The 21,321-nt window shown below is 46.7% G+C and overlaps 1 protein-coding gene across 12 annotated transcripts in view; it reads left to right on the forward strand.

Moving 5' to 3' along the window:
- Window positions 1–21,321, forward strand: part of CACNA1B (calcium voltage-gated channel subunit alpha1 B) — a 325,706-nt gene that overhangs the window by 151,845 nt on the left and 152,540 nt on the right. For all 12 annotated transcript variants that reach the window (XM_063174370.1, XM_063174372.1, XM_063174374.1 and 9 more), the window contains exons 7-8: window positions 4,249–4,352; window positions 18,091–18,206. In XM_063174370.1, coding sequence (XP_063030440.1) covers window positions 4,249–4,352; window positions 18,091–18,206 — 220 coding nt within the window. The remainder of the gene's footprint in view (window positions 1–4,248; window positions 4,353–18,090; window positions 18,207–21,321) is intronic.

Here is a 21,321-nt window from a genome sequence, read left to right on the forward strand (position 1 = left end):
TTAACATATATACATTATATTTGCCTTTTAATTGTGATAAAACATAACTATAAATCTACAAAACTTCTCTTAACATATATACATTATATTTGCCTTTTAATTGTGATAAAACAATACTTATAAAGCTATAAAACTTCTCCTACCATATATACAGGATATTTGCCTTTTAATTGTTATAAAACATAACTATAAATCTATAAAACTTCTCCTTACAGGAGATATTTGCCTTTTAATTGTGACAGTCAACCGTGACAAATATACAGGATATTTGCCTCTTAATTGTGAGAGTCAACCATGGCATTACTCATCTGTCACACTTGGGAGCACTGGGAAAGGTGCTGCACATCCAAGGAGTCTCTGCTTTCTCAGGAGCACTTTGTCACCAATTTTGCCTGGTGTTTGTCATCATATCCAAAGGGGAATTTGTCCTGGATCCTCGTGAGCGAAGCAGAGCAAACAGAGCCAGGCCCTGCCCTGCCCTGAGCAGGAGGTAACCCAGCAGATGCTCAGGGAAGGGTGGGTAATTGGTTGTATTTCAACACATTTGATTTTTAAGAGCTTTGATCGTGGCATGGAATTGAGGATCTGTCGCCAAGTTTGGGCTTCAAATGGAGAAATAAATGATAAATGATCACTTGGCAGCAGTGAACCCGCTGCACTCTCTTTGCATGTTTATGTGCTTTTCCCTTCTCCCATCTGTTCCCTCCTCCAGCCCCCCTTGGCTGCTGACAGCATTCCCAGCCTCACAGAACCATGGAATGTCATGAGCTGGAAGGGACCATCGAGCCCTCCCGGGATGGGATCTGCCTGCTGCAACCAGAGATGTTTGATTGACCAGATGAGAGCTGAAGAACAGCCCCTAAATATAAAACCCTAAATATGAAATTGCCCCCAGACACTTCCCCATTCCTCCTTTTCTCTGTTTCCAGACAAATGATGCTGCAGGCAACACCTGGAATTGGCTTTACTTCATCCCTGTCATCATCAGTGGCTCCTTTTTCCCTCATGTTGGGAAGGAAGCACTGAGGATGAGTTTCCATGTTCCCTCTGAGCCCATCTGCAGAGATGCAGGGCAGAAGGACAAGGAGAGAGCTGAAAGCAAAGAGAGAGAAGAATGGAAAGCTAAACCAGGGAATGAAGAATTGGGGTGGGATGTCAGCTATTCCAAAAGCCTTCAAAACCCTAACTGGGCAGCTCAGAGCCATCCCTGCATTTCTGCTCTGGGCTGTTTCTCCTTAAATCCATTTGTCCCTCACCTTGAGCAGGGGGGATTGTGGTGAGGTTGCTGAGTGCCCACTCCTCTCCTCTGAGTCACTGATCAACTGACACAGCCATTCCTGAGAGGTGTTTTCTATTTGGGGAGATGCTGGTCTCGTGTTTGATCCTGGAGGAAGGATTTGTGTACACATGCACCCTATTAACAAACCTTGGGGGCATTTACTTGTGTCAGAGCTATAAATGTTATATAGAAATTGTGATATTCACATACTCTTTAAACGGAGAGAGACATAATTCTCTCTCCTAGGATTTTTCCTGAGGAAGGCAGTAAAAAAGCTCAGAAAGAAAAGACAAAACAATTCTTATCTCTGTTTGCTGCTCCTGGTGTTGGCACACGTGGTATGTGTTATGGAGATTGTTTACTGAAGAGAGTTTGTTAATTGAACTCTGCTGATGGTTGTTTGGACTGATTGACCAGTTGGGTCAAAGCTTTGTTGTGACTGTGTGGAAAGGGTCGTGGGTTTTTCTTTAGTGTAGTTTAGTAGTATAGTATAGAGTAGAATATAGTATGTAGTGTAATATAATATAGTTTAATAAAGCAATTGTTCAGCCTTCTGAATCATGGAGTCAGAGCACGTTATTCCCTGACTGGGGGCTCCCTGCATTGATATATAAATGTTATAAATCACCTGTGAGAAATACTCTGACAGTTTGAGGTTTGCTGTTCATTGGGTAACTTCTCATACAGAGATTTTTGAGGTGGCCCCAGGTACATGCACAGCTGAGGTAAAACACATTGAAAGTTCTTCCTTTTCTGATTCCTGCAAGCAAAATTATTCTTGGAAATATGACTGGGAACACTGGCCAAAAGCAGCACAGATAATAAGTTAAGGGCACCAATATCAGTTAGAATGAACACAGTTTTTGCCAGTTGGTGTTTGAGAGCAGTTTTTTGGGGAGGGAGCTGAGCTCAGCGTTCCTGGTTTTCTTTACCCTCTGCAGAAGGACAAGGAGAATGCAAGAGTTTCCTTGTATCAGTGCAATAAATGTTATCACCTGTCAGAAATGCTGTGGTGTAGGCTTTGCCTGCTCATCAGGTGACTTCTTACGCAGAGACTTTGCAGGTGGCACCAGGTACAGGCATGGCTGAGGTAAAGCACATTTAAAACATTTCCTTCTGTGAATCCTGCAAGCAAAATTACTCTTGGGAATATGATTGGGAAGAGTGACCAAAAAGCATCACAGATAATAAGTTATAATAAGATAAGATATATATATATAAGATATATATATAAGATAATAAGTTAAAGCATCAATATCAGAATTAATGCAGTTTTTGCCAGGTGGTGTTTGAGCTTTTCTCTGTAGGCTCTGCCTTTGGGCAGGGAGGTGAGCTCGGGGTTCCTGGGGTTTTTTTCACTCTCTGCAGGAGGAGGGAGAAGGATGAGAAGAATGTGTTTAGGTCTTTACTTTCCTTTTTGCTCCCCTTCTCCCTTTCCTTCCACCCAACATCAGATCCTCAGATTGCTGCATTCTTCCCGCACAAGAGAGGAATTTGCATTTTCCTCAGCACTGGGATTCTGTCAATGGCCATGTGGCATTTTCCTGTTCAGCACTTCCCCAAAGAGCTCCCTCGTGGCTGATGAATGCAGAAACTTTGTCATAAACTGCAGCACCCTCCCCTCCTGTTCATCTGCCACTGCTGCCTGCTCAGGGTGGGTTTGGCTGGCAGGAGCCCAAGGTGCTGAGTGAGCAATGTGGAATTCCAGCATTCCAGAGATCCTGGGTCTCTTGCAGACTGCTTGTCTGGGTATGAGCAGATCCTGAACTGCAGCCTGGCTTTAGGGAAGGCTGTGGTTCCCTGCTGGAGTGGCTCTGTTCAGGTGGAAATGTGGTGCTGGGAGTCAGAGCTGAGCTGGGGAGGGAGGAGGCTGCAGCAGGGAGCCTGCACAGGGCTAGGCCACCTAAAAATGGGGTTTGGTCCTGCAGCAGGGTCAGTCTGGAGCTGTGGAACTGTTTAGGTTGGAAAAGGCCTTTAAGGTCATTGTTCCCCAGCACTGATCCATGTCCCTACACTGCTTTTAAATCCCTTCAGGGATGGGACTCCACCACTGCTCTGGGCAGAACTGCTCTGTGCCAGGGCTGGAGAATGCTTTCCATGAAGGAATTTTCCCCAATATCCAATCTAAACCTGCCCTGGCCCAGCCTGAGGCCGTTCCCTCTGCTCCTGTCCCTGTTCCCTGGAGCACAGCCCGACCCCCGGCTGTCCCCTCCTGTCAGGAGCTGTGCAGAGCCACAAGGGCCCCCTGAGCCTCCTTTGCTCCAGGCTGAGCCCCTGCCCAGCTCCCTCAGCCTCTCCTGGGGCTCCAGACCCTTCCCTGGCCACACTCCAGCCCCTCAAGGTCCTTCTTGAGGAGCCCAGGACTGGACACAGGATTTGAGGTGCCCCAGCACAGGGGTGGTCACTGCTGTGCTCCTGCTGGACACACCGTGGTGGGACAGCCCAGGTGCCATTGGCCTCTTGCCCACCTGGGCACACCTGGGCTCATGTACAGCCACTGTTGCAGCACTCCAGGGCCTTTTCCAGCTTTCCAGCCCCAGGCTGGAGCTGTGACCCAAGGACAGGACCCTTGCTGACCCTCAGGCCATGGTGTGACCCCATGATGTGACCCTCTACAGGACCTGTTGCCCTCCAGCACATACACATCCCACCCAGCCTGGTGTCACCTGTGGATTTCATCCCCTCACCAGGTCACTGACAGATAACAGAGGGATCTCCCCACTAGAGCTGAGGAAAAACCACGGTATGGATGTTGGGACAAGCAATTCTTTAGCTGGAATTGCAGCTGGTGAACACAGCAGGACTGACCAGGACATCAGTGGTGGACACTCCTATGGAATTGCCAGGGATTGCCCTGCAGGTTCTGGGTGGTGTTTTCTCTCCAAGGTGAAATAATAATTGTGTTTTGGTTTTTTTTGTTTTTTTTGGTTTTTTTTTTTTTTTTTTTTGTTTTTTTCATTTGTTTACAGACAAACGACGCTGCAGGAAACACCTGGAATTGGCTTTACTTCATCCCTCTCATCATCATTGGCTCTTTCTTCATGCTCAACTTGGTGCTGGGCGTCCTATCAGGGTAAGGCACTCTGAATTTCTGTTCCCACCTGGGTATTAAAAGGGAAGATGTGTTGATTTTAGGGGGATATTACTGAGACAGATGGGTGACACATCCTGCTGTGTCCCCTTCCCACTCATCCCACCCTGTCCTCTCCTTGCAGGGGGATATTTCTGTACAGCCCTAGGGTGGGGGGGACAGGCTGGTGAAAAACCCTGCACTGAGATGATTCTGAATCCTGATTTGTGGAATTACACTGATTTGGGGCAGTGCAGCCAACACTTCTGTGCTGCCTTGAAATGCCATCAGGGACCTGCTGGTGTGGAATGCTGGAATGGGACATGGAAATGTGGATAATGCATTTGGTGCTACTGTGCAGCCTGGGGAAGCTCAAAGTCAAGGCAATTAAAAGATCTCAGGTTTGGGGTTATTTTTTGGGTTTGTTTTTTTTTTTTTGTTTTCTTGCATTGATTTTTTTGTTGACTTGTTTTGTTTGTTTGATCTCTGCCTGTTTGAGCCAATATCTGCATTTTGGGGACGTGCTCTTCCCTTGATGTTCAAACCCCAGGGGTCAGCCAGGGATTTGGTGTTTGTTGCAGCTGAGTTTTGGGTTTGGACCTTTGTAGGAATCAAGGTGCCAAATCTGAAGCTGAAACATTCCCAGAATCTGGGGAGATGTGACCTGGAATTAACACACTCCAGGACTATAAAGCTCTCAGCCTTTGGCACCTCATTCTGCACTGAATTTCTTCTTAGATCATGCAGGCAATTGAGATCATAGAGATGTATTAATACCTGGATTTTTTCCTGCCTCTTGGCAGCAAGGGAAGAAAAAATTAGTTGTTGCTGAGATGTGGTAAAGGCCCTTCAGTGCTGCACCTTTCCTCTTCTTTTTTTGAGTGGCTGGAGAAAGGAAAGTGTTTTCCAAAGAACATATCAATGCTGATTTGTATTATTTTGTAATTATTTTCCTTCTCAAAGCACAGGCTGTGGGCAGCAGAGCAGTGGTGTTTGAGGAGGGGAGAGGGCTGTGGGTGAGGCTTGTGTCACACCCTTCACTGCAGGAATAATCATCACGATCAATAACTGATCAAATCCATTTATAACTGATCAGCAACTGACCAAAGCTATCTATAACTGATCAACAACTGGCCAAATCTATTTGTAACTGATCAATAACTGACCAAAGCCATTAATAATTGAACAAACCCATTTATAGGGCATCCTGGTGCACCAGAGGCTTTGTCTGATGGCTGATTTTCAGGGCTTACCCCAGCAGGGCTGAGTGTGGTTCATTAGGTGCCTCATCTACCTTGTTCCACAGTGGGATTTAAACCAACCCAAAATCCTGCAGGCTGCTGTTCCTTTGTGCTGGAATCAAAGGGGTTTGGTGAGCAGGAGATGGAGACCTGTGTCTGACTCTCCTGAAAGCCTCTTGTTGCTTGGGGCAAAATATGAATATTATATAAATGTGTATCTCCTCATAAAAACACAGCTCTGTGCAGGATTCCCTTTGTTAGTGGTGAGGATGAGAAAACCTTCCTCACAGAAGGGAGCCTTTAATTTCTGTTTCACAGAGTGGTTTGACGTCCTTGCCTGGAATAATTCCTGGGGAGAGGCTGAGGAAATAAACATCACAGCACAGGTGTGGAGCACAGGGCTCCTGGTGGGCTTGGAGCTGCTGAGCAGAGAAGGAAAAAGATATAAAATGTATAAAAAACCTTCCCAGTGAGGATGGGGAGGCCCGAGAAGCTGTGGCTGCCCCTTGGCAGTGCCCAAGGACAGGTTGGACAGGGCTTGGAGCAGCCTGGGACAGTGGAGCTGTCCCTGCCATGGCAGGGGTGGAATGGGATGAGCTTTAAAGTCCTTTTAAACCCAGACCATTCCATGATTCTGTATCTGAATGGAGGAGTGACAGAAGACACCAGAAAAAAGGAAAGCCCCTCAGAAAGCAGAGTCTGTTGTCAATGTGTTCTGCAGCCAAAAGCCCAGACAGCATCATGGAAAAAAAAGGAAAAAAAAAAAAAAAAAAGAGAAATTTAATCTGGAGTTGTTGTTTGCCTAGGTTTCTGCAAGGAGAAGTTGATTTCCATAGGACAGAGCTTCACTCAAGGACATAAAGCCATCACATCCCAGGGACAGCAGCAGCTCCAGCTCCTGCTCCAAGCCCTGTCCAACCTTGCCTAAATCAAAAATGACAACCAATTATTGAGCTTCCTCCTAAATTGTGCAGAATTCTGTCATAAATCTGGATGGAATTTTCTGCTTTTCTGGAATTCGTGAATCCGTATTAACACTGAGCAGATACCAGTTGTGAATGGGTTTGACTCCTGGGTTTTTCTGTTTGAGGAAATCTTGGAAAACTGACCCTGTTGGGATGCCCAGAATCACCTGCACCCAAAATGTGCAACAAGAGATGAAACCTGTGTTTAAATAAAGGGCAAACAACCTCCCCTCTCTACTGATTCTCCAGGAATCATGGGACAGGATGAGAGGAAATGGCCTCAAGCTGTGCCAGGGGATGCTTGGGTTAGATATAAGAAGAGTTTTTTCATGGAAAGGCTTGGGGAACATTGGAATGGGCTGCCCAAGGTGTCAGCACCCCTGGAAATGTTCAAAAACCTGTGTGGAAGTGGCACTTGAGGCCATGGCTGATGGTTGGATTTGCTGATTTTAGAGGCTTTTTCCTATCTGAAGGATTCCATGATTCTGTAAGCAGCAAAGGCAGGAAAGTGATGGGAATTGTGGAAGTTTGGAAAAGACAGAACATAGAAATGAGCCCCAGTCTCGGGCCCCAGCTGGATTCCTGCTGGATGCTGGGCTGGACCTGCTCACCCCAGTGCCAAAGGTGGGGCTCTGACTGGGGAAACTGGGATCAGCTCCCCCTTGCCAGGCTGGATTGCACTGGAAAATACAGAAATTGTGTCACAGAAATACAGGAAATACAGGGAATTCTGTGTTGTTTTCCAGGGGGATTGAGATTTCCTGGAGTGGTGCAGTGGTCAAGGGAGCTGTGATTGAAGCAGCTCCTGAAATCCAGGGAGTTTGGTTGGTTTTTATGGAATACCTGGGGCTCTCCAGCAGGACTCAGCATCCACTAGAGCAGTGGTTTTGTGTCCCTTATAAGGGATTTTCCTCCTTGCTCCTCACTTTGTACTCCCCCCTTTCTATTTTCCTTCCCTGATGCTTGATTCTTCTGTGAACCAAGAAAGCTCAGCAGCCCTGCAGAACCCAATAGAGCAGAAAAATACAGATTATTTCCTTCTGCAGAGCTTTTGCTCTGTGTCACAGCTGATTTGGGAGCTCAGGACTGCACAGGGCCAGAAGAGCAGGAGCAGGGAGAAATTCCTCTCCCTTTTGCTACCAGTAACATCCAGGAGCTCATTTCCTTCTGCTTGTGACCTGTGGAATTCAGAGCATGGCTGTGTTCTGCCCATCCATGTGCTGGGAATTGTGCTGGGTGAATCCCCAGTCACAGACACACACAAAAGGGGGGAAAATATAAATGATAAAAATAAATAATTGAAAACCAGGTGAAATTAGAAGATTTGACACCTTCTTCAAGTTTTTCTGGCCCATCCCTCCAGGCCCTTGGGTGAATCTATCCCTGTTTCAAAAGCTGGGGCACCTTACTTCCCAAAAATTGAGGTGGCATTTTCTAAGAGTGGAAAAACTGCAGTGGTGAAAATATTTAGGTATTTGTGTCTATAATGTATTTCCCTTCGAACATCTTTCTGTGCTGACTGCAGTGGGAGGTTAGCTTTATTAAATCATTTGTAAACTCTTTGTTTGTGATCTAGGTAGCAATACAGGGGAATACAACTTTTCCACCAAAAAAAAAAAACCAAAACCAAAAAACCAACAAAAAACCCCCCAAAAAACAACAAAGATTGGCTGCCTCTGGTGGCACCACGAGATTGTTCTGACTGCAAGCCATGGCAGGAGGTGCTGACCCCAGCTGCCCTCCTGCATCCCTCAAACACAAGCTCATTTGCTGCTTAGGATGTCACAGCTTCCCTTCTGGCCACAAAACACCCTGGGATGATCCCCAGGAATTTTTTATTGAACTCTGCCCATGGTTTGCGGCCAGCAGGGAAAAACCCCCACATGCAGTTGAGAAGTGCTGCCCCACAGTGAATATTTTTCTGATTTAATTCTGGTTTATTGCCCTGTGCCCCCAAGGACTGGGCACCTCATCCTCAACCCCTTCCCCATCCCAGCCCCTGTGGCAGCAGCTCTCTGGCCACAGAGAGAAACACAACTTTCCCACGTCTTTCTGGGAAAGGCTGTGAGAAGATCAGAGAAAAGAAAGAGAAACAAGTCTTATCTTAACCTGCTGCACCTGTTGTTGTGCACATGTGGAATGTGTTATGGAGATTTGTTCACCAAAGGGTGGTTTCTTAATTAGCCAGTGGTGATGGTGTTTTAAGTAAAGGACCAATTAAAAAACCTGTAAAAAAACACCTGTAAAAAACAAGGTATAAAAGTATGGCTTTCTTAAAAAAGATTATTAATAGTCTTCTGAAATACATTAAATCTGAAATACATTAAATCTATGTCAATTATTACCTGGCCAGGGACCCACTGGCCCAACATAACCGAAACCCAACTCCATCTTCATCCCCATCCTCAACCTAACCCCATCCCAACCCCAACCCCATCCTCATCCCAACCCTATCCTAAACCCAACCTCATCCCCATCCTCATCCCATCCCATCCTATCCTCATCCCATCCCCATCCCATCCCATCCCATCCCCACTTTGTTTTCCCAGTGTTCCCTCCCTCAGCAGCCCCTTCAATGCTGTTTTTCTCTTCCTGCTGCTGTTCCCCTCCCAGCTCCCAGCATTTCCCACAGCCTGCTGGGATTATGGGGTTTCCTACAGCTCGGGTATTAATTTTGCCTGCTAATGAGCTGCATGATGCCACACAATACATTGCTGAACTGTTTTGATGCTTTGGATTACACAATGCAAAGAGGATAAACGTTATCCTGGGATGCTGGGAGGAAGATGATTGAACTTATTTCAAGGCTAAGTGCTTTTTGGCACGGACCCAGGCTGGGGGAGTGCTGAGGGTGGCGAGACAGCCGGAATTCTGGCCAGAGAGGCCACGCTCCCAGAGTGATGCATTGGGATCCTGGGAGTCTGCGCCTCTGGAGTGTGAAAAATGCTGGTTGTCATGTCCTCAAATATTTATGGTGAAGCCTGAGGTATTTCTAGCCCAGGCAGTGCAGAGTGATGGTTGCTGCCAGGGTTTACTCATCTGGCTGTGAGGAGCCGAACTGGAGCCGCTCTGTGAGGCCCGGGAACTGCTCTGTCCTGGGTGTGCCACACCTCTGGTTTGTGGGATCACCTGGGGCAGGTAATGCCTTTTTCAGCCTACTTAAAAAGAGAGGCCAGACAAAATTAAGGGAATAAAAAGCAGTTATATTTATTGAAAGCCTTCAGGTACATTTAGGGCAGGCAAACCCCTCCAGGGCCTACACCCAAAAATGGATGATGGTTTCACAGGTTTCACACTTTTATAAGTTTGGCCATTTGTATATTGGGGGTTAATCTGCCAATTACAGCTTCAGGTAATGAAGTCATTCACCCCAAGTTTGCTCCCCCCAAACTCACTTTTGATTCCATCTCTGGGGCTTGAGGCAGTGAGGTGTCCTTGATTGCCAGGCCTGGAGAGGAATTGTTGTGTCTGCCCCAAATGGGAAAGCTGCAGCTCACACTGATTGTGGAGTTTGGAGTTATCCACCAAAGAACTGCAGGATTACAAATGTATGGAAAATATAAAAGCTCAAATCCTAAGGGATCACAGGGACTCTGGGGAGATGTTTGGGATGGGTGCAGCAGCTCTGTGCAAGTGAGAGCCTGGCAGGGCACGCAGCCCCAGCTGTGCTGGCGCCTTGAGGGGACAAAGGGCAGGGAAAAAGGGGTTTAATTCTTTTTATCACCCTTTTCTGAGCAGTCTGGTGCTTGATCCCACTGTACACTTTCCCTGTGCTGTGCTCCAAGCTCCCTGGAGGATCTCTGTGTCTCTGCTGTCCCGGGGTCACTGAGGGTTTTGTGGTATTGGAGCAGCCCCATCCCCACCTCCCTCACCCTAGCTGCTTGCCCTGCTGAATTTCATGACAAGTTTTCCCATCCTGAGGACTTTTGCCAGATTGAGATCATAAAACTTCTGCCTGCAAGACGTGCAGAGGCTGGAGGAGAGTGGTGCTGATTAATTTGTCACAATGGCAAAGTGTTCTTGTGTCCTCCTTCCCCTCATTACAGAGACAATCCTTCATTTGTTCCCAGTGCACTGGTGCCTGCTGTGATCTGACTTTGCCTGGTGTTAATTATTTGCAGCAGAAGAGCTGCATCATGGAAACAGATGAGATTCTGGCTTCCTTCTTGCTTTTAGTCTGTTCCAAGGCTGTGCTTAAAAGGGACGGGAAAGAGAAGAAAAAAGCAGAATTCTTTTTTCCCTTTTTCTTTGCTCATCACCCTTTTTAACAAAGCCATCATTGCAAACATGAAATGAGGGAGAAATGTTTCTTTCCTGGTTTCTTGCTGGAGGGACAGAGAGCAGTGACTGATCCTGCTGAATGTGGGTCCTTTGCTCCTTCTGTGATTTTGGTTAGTCCAGGAGAGCTGCACTTCCTTTATTTGCCCTTCTCTTGAGCCACAATGGAAATCAAAGCCTAGAATACAAAAATGATACAGAGGAGACCTAAATTTGAATTTCATGGGGACTCTGCTTTGTCCTGGGAGTGGAAACTTGAACAGAACCAGAGGTTCATCCTGCAATTGCAGCAGGCTGAAGCGAGGACATAAATGAGGCTTTTGAACTCCTTTTTCTCCCTTTGTCTCCTCCTTCCAGCCAGGTTTGCCCAGCTGTGGCACTTGCAGTTCTCAAATCAGATTTTGGGGAATCAAAATCAAATTGGCACAAGCTGAATGGACAGACAAAGGAAAGGAGGGTGGAAGATGGATTGAAGGCTTCACCTCTGTGCTGTTCCCTTCTCTCCCCAGAAATACAGAACATTTCCCATCTCTGGCCTGCATTTGAAGCTCTTGTTGCAGTGATTAAAGTGACTCTGAAGCCTGCCTGGGTGCTCAGAGATCATTCTCTCCAGATACTCCCATCCCTTATGTATCTCAGCTGCTGTAGAGAGCTGAGATTTCCCCTCTTTAGAGCAATGAGGAGGGAGCAGGAGCAGCTCTGCAGCTCTCCCTGTGCAGGATTGATGGATCCAGTGCTTATTCCTCAGTACTGGACATTGGGATAGGTTAAGCAGCTCTTTGGGCTCAGTCTGGACCTTTCATAGTGGGATCCTGGGTGGCTGCAGCTCCTCCAGGTGAAATAGAAACAAAGATGTGTTTCTTGGGGTGGCTGAGGAGCCACAGAGCTGTCAGCTCAGGCCCTTTGGGCTTTCCTTCTTTAATAAACTCTGACTTTTCAGCAAACTGCAGTAAAACTTATCTTAGAGGTGCCAACTGTCACCAGGACAAAGGAATTCTAAAAAAATTCTGGCTTTTCAGGTGAATCCATTGTTTGGTTTCCTCTCATTCCAGCAGTTTTCAGTGTGCTCTCCCTGTGCCCCATGGATGGGCTTCCTTTCACCTCCCTCAGGTGTTTCCCTGCCCAAATGAGGTGCGTTTCCATGCTTTTCCTTCTTGTCCCATGGGGCCTTTCCAATCAAGATGCTTTGCCTGTGTTCAGTGGTGACCTGGTCCTGATTTTTAGAACTATTTGAAACCAGTGATTTAACAATACACCACGTTCATCTCTATTCATGTTTTCAGAGCAGTAAGTCAGAGGCATCAAATTATTTTTAGTTTTGCCCGCAGATTTCTGAGGATTTTGTCTGTGGATGAGAATAATCAAAGTCAGCTCATCCTGAACTTTTCCTGATCCTTGCTGCGGTAAAGAACTGATGTTATGGGGAATAAATCCATGTTTTTACTGCTCTCCTGTCATTCTGTTTGCAGCCCTCGTGGGTGCAAAGTGCCAGCTAAGATTTGCCCTCTGGGGTTTGCACCTTCCCAGCTCTGGGTCATGTAGGCAGCTGGAAATTGCACTGCTATTTTTTATATATATATGCACTATACTATATTACACTAAACTATATTATATTACAGAAAATCATATACTAAAACTATATTAAAGAAAGAGAAAGGAGACATCAGAAGGCTAGAAAAGAATGAATAATCAAAACCTGTGACAGACTCAGAGAGTCTGACACAGCTGGACTGGGATTGGTCATTAATTAAAAACAATTCACATGGAAACAATCAAAGATGCACCTGTTGGTAAGCAACCTCTAAACCACATTCCAAGCAATCAGATAATTATTGTTTACATTACTTTTCTGAGGCTTCTCAGCTTCTCAGGAGAAAAGTCCTGGCGAAGGGATTTTTCAGAATATATTGGTGACAGCTCCTGAGGTGCCACCTGCCATCCATTGCTTTATGGAATCCTTGTTCCTCCAGGCAGACCTGACTGTCCCCACAGCTCCTGAGGTGACACCTGCCATCCATTGCTTTATCAATGCTTATTTTTCCAGGTGTTGCTGTATATTTGCAAGGGTTAGGCCATAGAGTGCAGCCAGCCTGCTTCTGAGTTTGTTATCAAAGCCTCAGGAATTCGTCAAGGCTACTGGAACATAAATTGTGCTCAATTAAGAAAGAAGAGGCTGAAAAACTGACTACCAAGACAGCAAGAACTGGATAACAGAGGGCTGTGAAACATCTGTACTGTAACCAATCACATACTCTGAGAAATGCAGGCAGAAAATTAGTAAACACAAAGGCACCAATCAAGAATTATGTACTTAGTAGTTTGTAGAATCTATAAAAATGTGTGCAAGGTAAACAATAAATGGCTTCTGCTTTCGGTCAGAAGTTCAGGAGTCCTGGATTTCCCACATGCAGGCAGGACTGGCTGTCCCCGTGTCCCGTGAGGTGTCACTGCCATCCAATGCTTTATCAATCGTTGTTTTTCCAAGCAGGACTGGCTGTCCCCATGCCTCCTGAGATGCCATTTGCCATCCAGTCGCAACTTTATGCAATCCTTGGATGTACTCGTGCTGGAGACCAAGCCAGTCCTAAAACTCACTGGATATTTTTTTTTATGTTAATTTGAAGACTTGAAATTCCGAAAGTTCTTCTCAGCTGCTTTCCAGGAGTGGCAGGCTGAGTCCTTCCAAGATCTGCTGCTTTCTCAGCAGCACTTCAGCTCCGGGTATGGCGGCTGCTCTGCTGTGTAGAGTCGGAGATTTCCTGAGATCTGAACGTGAGATCCTTCTCAATGAGGAGCTAATTACCTGTGCTGTAATTACGAGTCGCTAATCACCAGCACTATTAGCGCAGGGATGACAGCGGTGCTGTCTCATCTCTCTCTGCCTCTTCCCCGCCTGTGGGAAGCGTTTCTGGCTGATTTCTGAGCAGCAAACCTGAATTGCAGAGGTTTGAGGATGCCATCAGTCTTGCACTGCCGTGCCCTGGGCGTGTGTGCCATGCAAGCCAAAGCAGGAGGAGGATTTAGGATGCTCCATCCCAGCTCTCTGCTGTCACACAGCAAAGTTAATCACACACTCAGGGGATGAAGATTGTGGGTTGTTGATTTTTATCCCTCGTTGGTGTGACAGGATTTTTAATTTAAGGGCAACGTGGATGAAGCAGTTACAAGAATTTCATTAGTTTATTAAGTTTACTGACCCTGGTGGTTATTGAGGAGCTGCCTCTGTCTCTTGTGTGCCTCGGGGGGCTCTGGAATTGCCCTGGAGTGGCTGTCTCAGTGCATATTTCACAGCGAGATTGATTTCCCTCCTCCACCCAAGCAAGGTGGAAAGCAGCAGCCATCCATTTCCTGGTGACACTAAGCACCAGCCACTCTCCAGGAGAAAAATGTGACACGAGGAGCCTGACTGGATGTGGTTTCCATGATGGATGCACTGCCCTGGAATCCTGCTTGTTCCTGCTGTCTCTGTGCAATCAGCTACAACCTGGGCAGGGGCACCTTCCACCATCCCAGGCTTCTCCCGACCCATCCCGGCCTTGGCACTGCCAGGGATCCAGGGCAGCCACAGCTGCTCTGTGCCAAGACCTCTCCACCCTCACAAAAAAAAAAACATCACGATGTTATGAATAAGAAGATTGACTAGGCCAATATTCAAGCGGCAATCAATTTATTAATTAATATGGTAAAGTATGAGCAATACAGCGCTGGGTACAGTGGGGGAAGTTTTCCCTCCAACTGCACACTGATAGTTGAGGCTTACAGGTATTTATAGGGGTACTCATAAGCTTTCTCAGCAGTTTCTATCCCAATTTTTACTCATCAGCAGTTTCTATTTCCCAATTTTTACCTCACAATTCTATACACTATTGTGATTTAGTTTTTCTCAGGATGTATCCCAAAAGGAGTATCCCCAGATGGTGGTGGTCCAGTTTCTGAAAGAAGAAAGATTAATCTCATCTGGTGGGGTTCAGCTCCCCAGATGTGGGTCCACCTTTTAATTGCAGAGACTATAAATCTCATAACAGTGATGTCCAGCTTCCCTTGGTCGAAACCATAAACCCTTGAGGTGATGTTCATCTTCCTTTCTCAAGCTGTTTTTCTCTGCTTTATTAAGGCATGAGATAAGCATATTTTCTTTATATATATTCCAAAGCTATAGTTTCAAGGATACAAGTAATATTCTAAAATTATACTTCAAAAGGTTATTATTGCAGAACTCTTTAAGGCTTAACTATAAGCACAAAGCAACATCCTTAACGCTTTAATTCCAATGCTTCTAAATCAACTAAGGTTAATTGCAAACAAAAGATAGGTTTAAAGGCCTTCTTCCATGCTTTATTTTCCTCAGTTATTATTAGAATTTGCAACTGTCCCATGGTTGGTCTCCACACATATCACAATCACAAATACACACGTTGCCTGTATGTACCTGACACAAAACACAGCTTTGTATTTCACAAAGACACATTCCAGAACTGGCCAAAGGCTTGAAAAACAGCTCTGAAAAAAAATCCTGGAGGTAAAACTGGGCAGGAAGCAGCAAATTCCTGCTCAGGTTTTTCTTTCTGGTGATTTGGGAGATTTTTTGTAAGTCAATGGCATAAATGGGAATTATGCTGAATAAAAAAGGGAAACCTATTTACTGCTCCCAACCCTTCCCATGGGGCTCTCTGTGTTTTCATTTGGAGCTGGCAGGGAAACTTCAGTTGAAATATTTTTAGATGAAATAAGGCATTTTGATATCATTCCCCCCCTTTCTTTGAATGTGTTCTGAAATCTGTTGAAGAGCTCTCAAAGGGAAATTCTGGGAGTTTTCTAGTTGCAGCAAATGGGGAATATTTCAGTTCCTGAATGGTGATGGACATAGTGGAAGAGACACGCATCATTAATATTTCATTTCATGTAGAAACCCCTCTTTTTAACAAGTCTCAGCTTCACCAATCCTCTCTGCCATCTCCTGAAATGAGAAAGAACAAGTGGAGCTCCTTTCACCAGGAAGATCCTAAATCAAGATGCTCCAGTCTTGAACCTGATTGAGCAGCAGCTCTGGAGCATTCAGGAGGAATTTCATGGGCAGGAACACAAGGAATTGCCTTCTCCTGGAAGTGACATTCCCAGATTCTACAGCAGTGCCTGGACAAGGCAGTGACCCACAGGAGCCTCAGGAGGTTCCAGCAGTGCTGGAGCTGCCCCTGGGTCAGGAGAACCTCTGGGACCAACCCAGGCTGGGCTGAGCAGCTGGAGCAGCCCTGAGAGGGAGCTGGGGGTGCTGGGGGTGAGAGCTGGAGCTGCCCCAGCCCTGAGCCCCCCTGAGCCCTGGGCTGAGCCCAGCGTGGGCAGCAGGGCAGGGGGATTGTGCCCCTGTGCCTGTGCCCAGGTGAGACCCCACCTGCAGAGCTGCCCCAGCCCTGGCCAGCACAGGGAGGAGCTGGAGCTGCTGCAGAGACCCAGAGGAGGCTCCAGGGGGATCAGGGGATGGAGCAGCTCTGCTGGGAGGAGAGGCTGGGACAGCTGGGATTGTGCACCTGGAGAGGAGAAGCTTTGGGGGGGCCTCAGGGTGGCCTTGCAGGGCCTGAAGGGGCTCCAGGAGAGCTGAGAGGGACTGGGGACAAGGGATGGAGGGACAGGACACAGGGAATGGCTCCCACTGCCAGAGGGCAGGGCTGGATGGGATATTGGGAATGAGGAATTGTTCCCTGTGAGGGTGGGCAGGCCCTGGCACAGGGTGCCCAGAGCAGCTGTGGCTGCCCCTGGATCCCTGGCAGTGCCCAAGGCCAGGCTGGGCAGGGCTGGGAGCACCTGGGACAGTGGGAGGTGTCCCTGCCATGGCGGGGGTGGCACTGGATGAGCTTTGAGGTCCCTTCCAACCCAAACAATTCTCGGATTCTGTGGTGGCCAAATCTGCCAGTTCCAGGGAACAGGAGGGCACAGGTGGCTTTAACCTCACCATGTCCCTCACTGGTGCCCTGGGAGATCTGTGTTGGGCTGTACAGAAACTGCTGATGGTTTGCAACTTCCAGCAGTTCCTCCCTCCTTTTCTTACACTTTTAAAGTACAGACTTTCCACTTGAGATTTTGGACTCTGATCCTTGTGGGTCCTTTCTGTTTTTGTGACTCTGCAATATAAAGTTGTGATAAAAAGGACAAGTCGTGGGTAACTTTTGCTGTCCTCAGGCCAGACAGGACCTGGCAGAAGATGAAAAGCTCTGCAAGGAGAGCTCTCCCTTTGCTGCCCCTGAGGGGTGAAGGAGCAGTGCCACGGCTCATCTGCTGTCCTTCCTGCCCTCGGGGGTCCTCCAGGAAACTTCCCACTGCTGCTGTCTCCTCCTTTGGGAAGCTGTGCTGATGCCAGCCCCCATTGCCATGCCTGGAAAATGAAATGCACGTTGTCTCCTTGTGCTGATCTCATTCCTCCTGCTCCAGACACAAATCCAGACTGAAGGAATGTCCTTGGCCCCAGGCAGCAGGGGATGAAGCAGGAATGAGAACATGAAAAGGAAAAAGGGGTGATGTAGCTGACATTGCAGGATCTGGGGATGTGCTGAGTGCCAGGGAGGAGCTGCTGGCTCATATTGGAATAATTACCAATATAGCAGGATGGGATGTGCCTGAGCTTGTCTGGGCCAAGCTTGGTGCTCAACCAAATAGCAGCAAATGTGGTGTTTCACCCGAGAGACACTTTTGGCTGGCTGGGTGTGTGGTGTTTCACCCCACAGACACTTTGGGCTGGCTGGGTGTGTGGTGTTTCACCCCACAGACACTTTGGGCTGGCTGGGTGCTGCAGTTGGCACATGGGGAGAAGTCCAGGCCTGCAGGAGCTCTGGTGGTGCTGGGATGGAGCCTCCCCCCCATAACAGGGGCTGCTCCTCAGGTTTTCCCCTGAAGAAGACGCTTTAAGGTGATGGTGAAGGAAAGGAGTTGGTTCTGATGGAGGGTTTGGATCCAGAGCTTTATTCTGGTCCACAGGCCTCTGAATGCAGCACCAGCTCCAACAGAACTCCCTGTCCTGTGGTTGCTGCTCCATTGAGGCTTTTAATACCCCAAAAATCCCAAATTTTAACCCAAATCCCTACTTTATACTTTAGCTGTGTTCTAGGTCAGCCTACACAAGGCATCAGGACAACAACGAGTCCCTTGCTGTGCTTTCCACTCCCTCCTCCCATCCTGGACTGCACAGGCTCCCTGGAAGGCTGGGGGAGGGCTGTGCACCTGCCCTGGCTGCCTGTGATGTGTTTTCCCTCTCTTGTGTGCCCGCAGTGAATTTGCCAAGGAGCGAGAGCGGGTGGAGAACCGCCGGGCGTTCCTGAAGCTCCGCAGGCAGCAGCAGATCGAGCGCGAGCTCAACGGCTACCTGGAGTGGATCTTCAAAGCAGGTAAGGCAGGCATCTCCCACGCTTGCCTGGATGTGTTTTGGGGCAAGGGAGCTCTGGTATGTCTGGGAATCCATAAAATTAGAGGGTTTTGGGAAAGCTACAAAAGACAGGCCCCAGAGGCACTAGAACTGTGATTAGAGCTAAGCAGCAGCCATGAGATTGGTCAGCAGAAAAATTATTTAAACTGTAGAAAAGCAAGGACAAATAGAACAATGGTCTGTGTATTAATGCCTGTCTAGAATTACTCTCTAAGCTACAGAAAGTTTATCTAGCAAGATATTAGGAAGGTTAAAGCTTAATAATGGAGCTCTGTGTGTTGTGTTTTAAGGCTCACAAGTAGGTATTGTATTCAAAATAAGCAAGAATTGTTTTAAACAAAAGGTACGTGTGCTTATAGTGAGTGGATAGAACTACTGTCAATGTGCTTTTGCTTTGTATGATTGCTCAAAAAACTTATCAAGTAAGTTGTAACATTAAGTGCTTGGTCTGCTGCCTGGGATGTGAGCTGATGGCATCTTCCCATTGTCATAACCATGGAATGAGACTGATGCTGGAAAATCAAACAGCTCAAGGCACGTTCCTCAGCAGTCCTGTCCCATTTGTGATTTGTACAGAGACCCCATCTGGTGACAGTGATGGGCTCCAGAATGAGTCCTTGGTGTGGCCAAAACCAAACTCGTTGGTTTTGTTGGAATTATTTCTGAGTGTTTGCACCAAAATTATTGCAAAAAGATCTTGGTTTGGTTGAAGCAAAACTAAAGGAGCTGAGCCAGCTTTATTGCTGAGATCAAAGCAATTGTCCTAATACAGGATAATATAAAAAGTGATCTGTGGATGCAACAGCCTGGTCAGAAAGAGAGAAAATGAGCTTTGCTTTCTCACTTTTTGATCAGGCTGTTGCGCCTACAGTGATGGAGTGCCCAAAGCCTGCACAGGGAAGAACTGTTCCCTTCCATGAGTAATTTCTTCTTTATTTGCTCCCTGCCCCAGCTGGTTTATCAGCCTTTCTTTCTGTGCTGGTAAAACCCACCCAAGTGGCATTTTATGAGCTACAAAGATCACTTGCATGAAACTCCCCCAGCCCATATTAACATTGATTTATAACCACTGGAACTGAACATTGCTCTTTATTGCAAGGCGTGAGCAACTTTAACCGGGACCTAGACACATTAATTTAACAGAAAATAGCATTTTTATCAGACTGCAACGATTACCAATAACCTTCCTGCTTTATGGAGGAGCTGATATTTATATATTGACATAACCACAGTCAATTCTTTCATGCAGCACCAAGAAAATGGGGGGTAATTTCCTCCTTGCTTGCTTTTCAACATCTGAGCCAAGTGAAAAGGCCTTTTAAAACAATGATGGGGAGGAAAAGAAGTGCTGGTTTCTCAAATGGATTCCTGTGTGCCATTTTAGACAGATGAGTTTCATCTTTGCTCTTTACAACTGAAATGTAAAATAGAAATATCAGCAGTTTATGTGATGCTTTAAACCCATTATTTCTTCTAGCACTGCACTGGGTGACAATTGAGGGCCACTTGTGTTGTCAGACTTTTATTCACAGTGACTGTTCAGCAGCAACTCAGGCAGCCACTCCTCATTCCGTCCTTCTGGAGGAATGAGAAAATAAAGAATTCCCTTTCCTTTCCATTGAGAATTTGTCTTCTCATTAGTTTACAGCTTCTGTGCAGCCTCTAACTCACATAAATTCCTGCCTTGCCCAGTGGCTGGAGCAGGGTTCTCTGGGCTTCTCCTTTTCTCATCCTGTCTTGCTTTTAAGGCTCTTGGTGATTTTTGGTCTCTTAATCCTGATCTCCATCACTAAAACAGAGATGAGAATTCCCCTGCAGGGTTGAGGGTGGCGTTGTGTCACTCTGGGGCCTGCTCTGCCCATCACCAGCTGAACTTGTGAGAAACTTGGGATGGAGAAATTATAAAATGTACACTCAACCTTTGCTCCAATTCCCATCCCTGTGGGAATTCCTGACTCTTCCATTTCTATGTTGCCAGGGCTGAATAAATACCACACCAATGTCAAGTGAAACTGCTGGAAAATGCACATTTTTCAGCCCAATAACACACGAGCCAGAAGGCTTTGTGGAACAGGGAAGTGCATGCAAAAGAGCTGAATCAGGGAATGTTAAAAATACTCTGGAAAGGCATTGTTGAGAATACAATAGGAATATAAAAGAGCTTCCTAGTACAGCTGAATAATAACAGTAATTAAAATCAGCTTAGCAGTGTTAATAAAATCTTGGAATGAAAATGCAGCGTGAAGGCAAAGCAGAGCAGAGGATCCGGACTGAGGCACTGAAAATTGGGACTGTGCCGTCCATGGGGATTTCCCAGGTCTGGCTTGGGGATTTCAGCTCTGAAATGATCTGGAATTCCTTCTCTGGGATTCTGAGCAGGGAGATCCAGCCAGGGAGGACAGGCAGAAGGGGACAGAAATCCTGCAGCAGCCCCAGGCAGGAGCTGTTTGCACAAAGGGAAGAGCGAAAGCTCCTGGGATTCTGCTCTAATGGAACTCTGGAGGATTTGGTCATTATTCCTGGGAATATCTAATTGTTTTTAAATCCTTCTGCCAGCCTTGACCTCGTTGACTCTTAGAGCACGGAGTGCCAAGTGCTAACACCCAGTTTGATTTTAAAAACCAAACAATCCCACGGAGCTGTGTCCTGCCCTCACTTTCAATCCATTGCCTTTCTGCAGCGAGAGGAAGAATTCAGGAGTTCTTTTAATTGCTTTTCTTTCTCTAATCTCCTTCTACCTTGTTTCATCTTATTTTCTCCTGCTCCAAAGCACCCAGAACCAATCAGCCCAATCCTTTCTCTTCCCCTGGAAGCCTCATCAGGTTTCCAATATTTCTAATATCCTCCCTGAGCATTTGGTTTGTTCGATTTTTTTCTCCCTTGTTTATTTTTGATGCAAGGCAGGAAGAGTGGAAAGCTGCATTCCAGTGCTTCACAAAATGATGTTTTACTCTTTAGATGGCTTTTGCTCTGTAGTTTTTTACATATTCTGTGTAGTTGCTGCAGCTGGACAAGAAGTGCCCTTGTCCTTTGTAGTGCTCAAGTTTTTGCCTCAAGTGTTGTTTTAGGGAACAAGG

This window comes from Melospiza melodia, chromosome 22, assembly GCF_035770615.1.
Source record: "Melospiza melodia melodia isolate bMelMel2 chromosome 22, bMelMel2.pri, whole genome shotgun sequence".
In the NCBI taxonomy this organism is placed as follows: Eukaryota; Metazoa; Chordata; class Aves; order Passeriformes; family Passerellidae; genus Melospiza; species Melospiza melodia.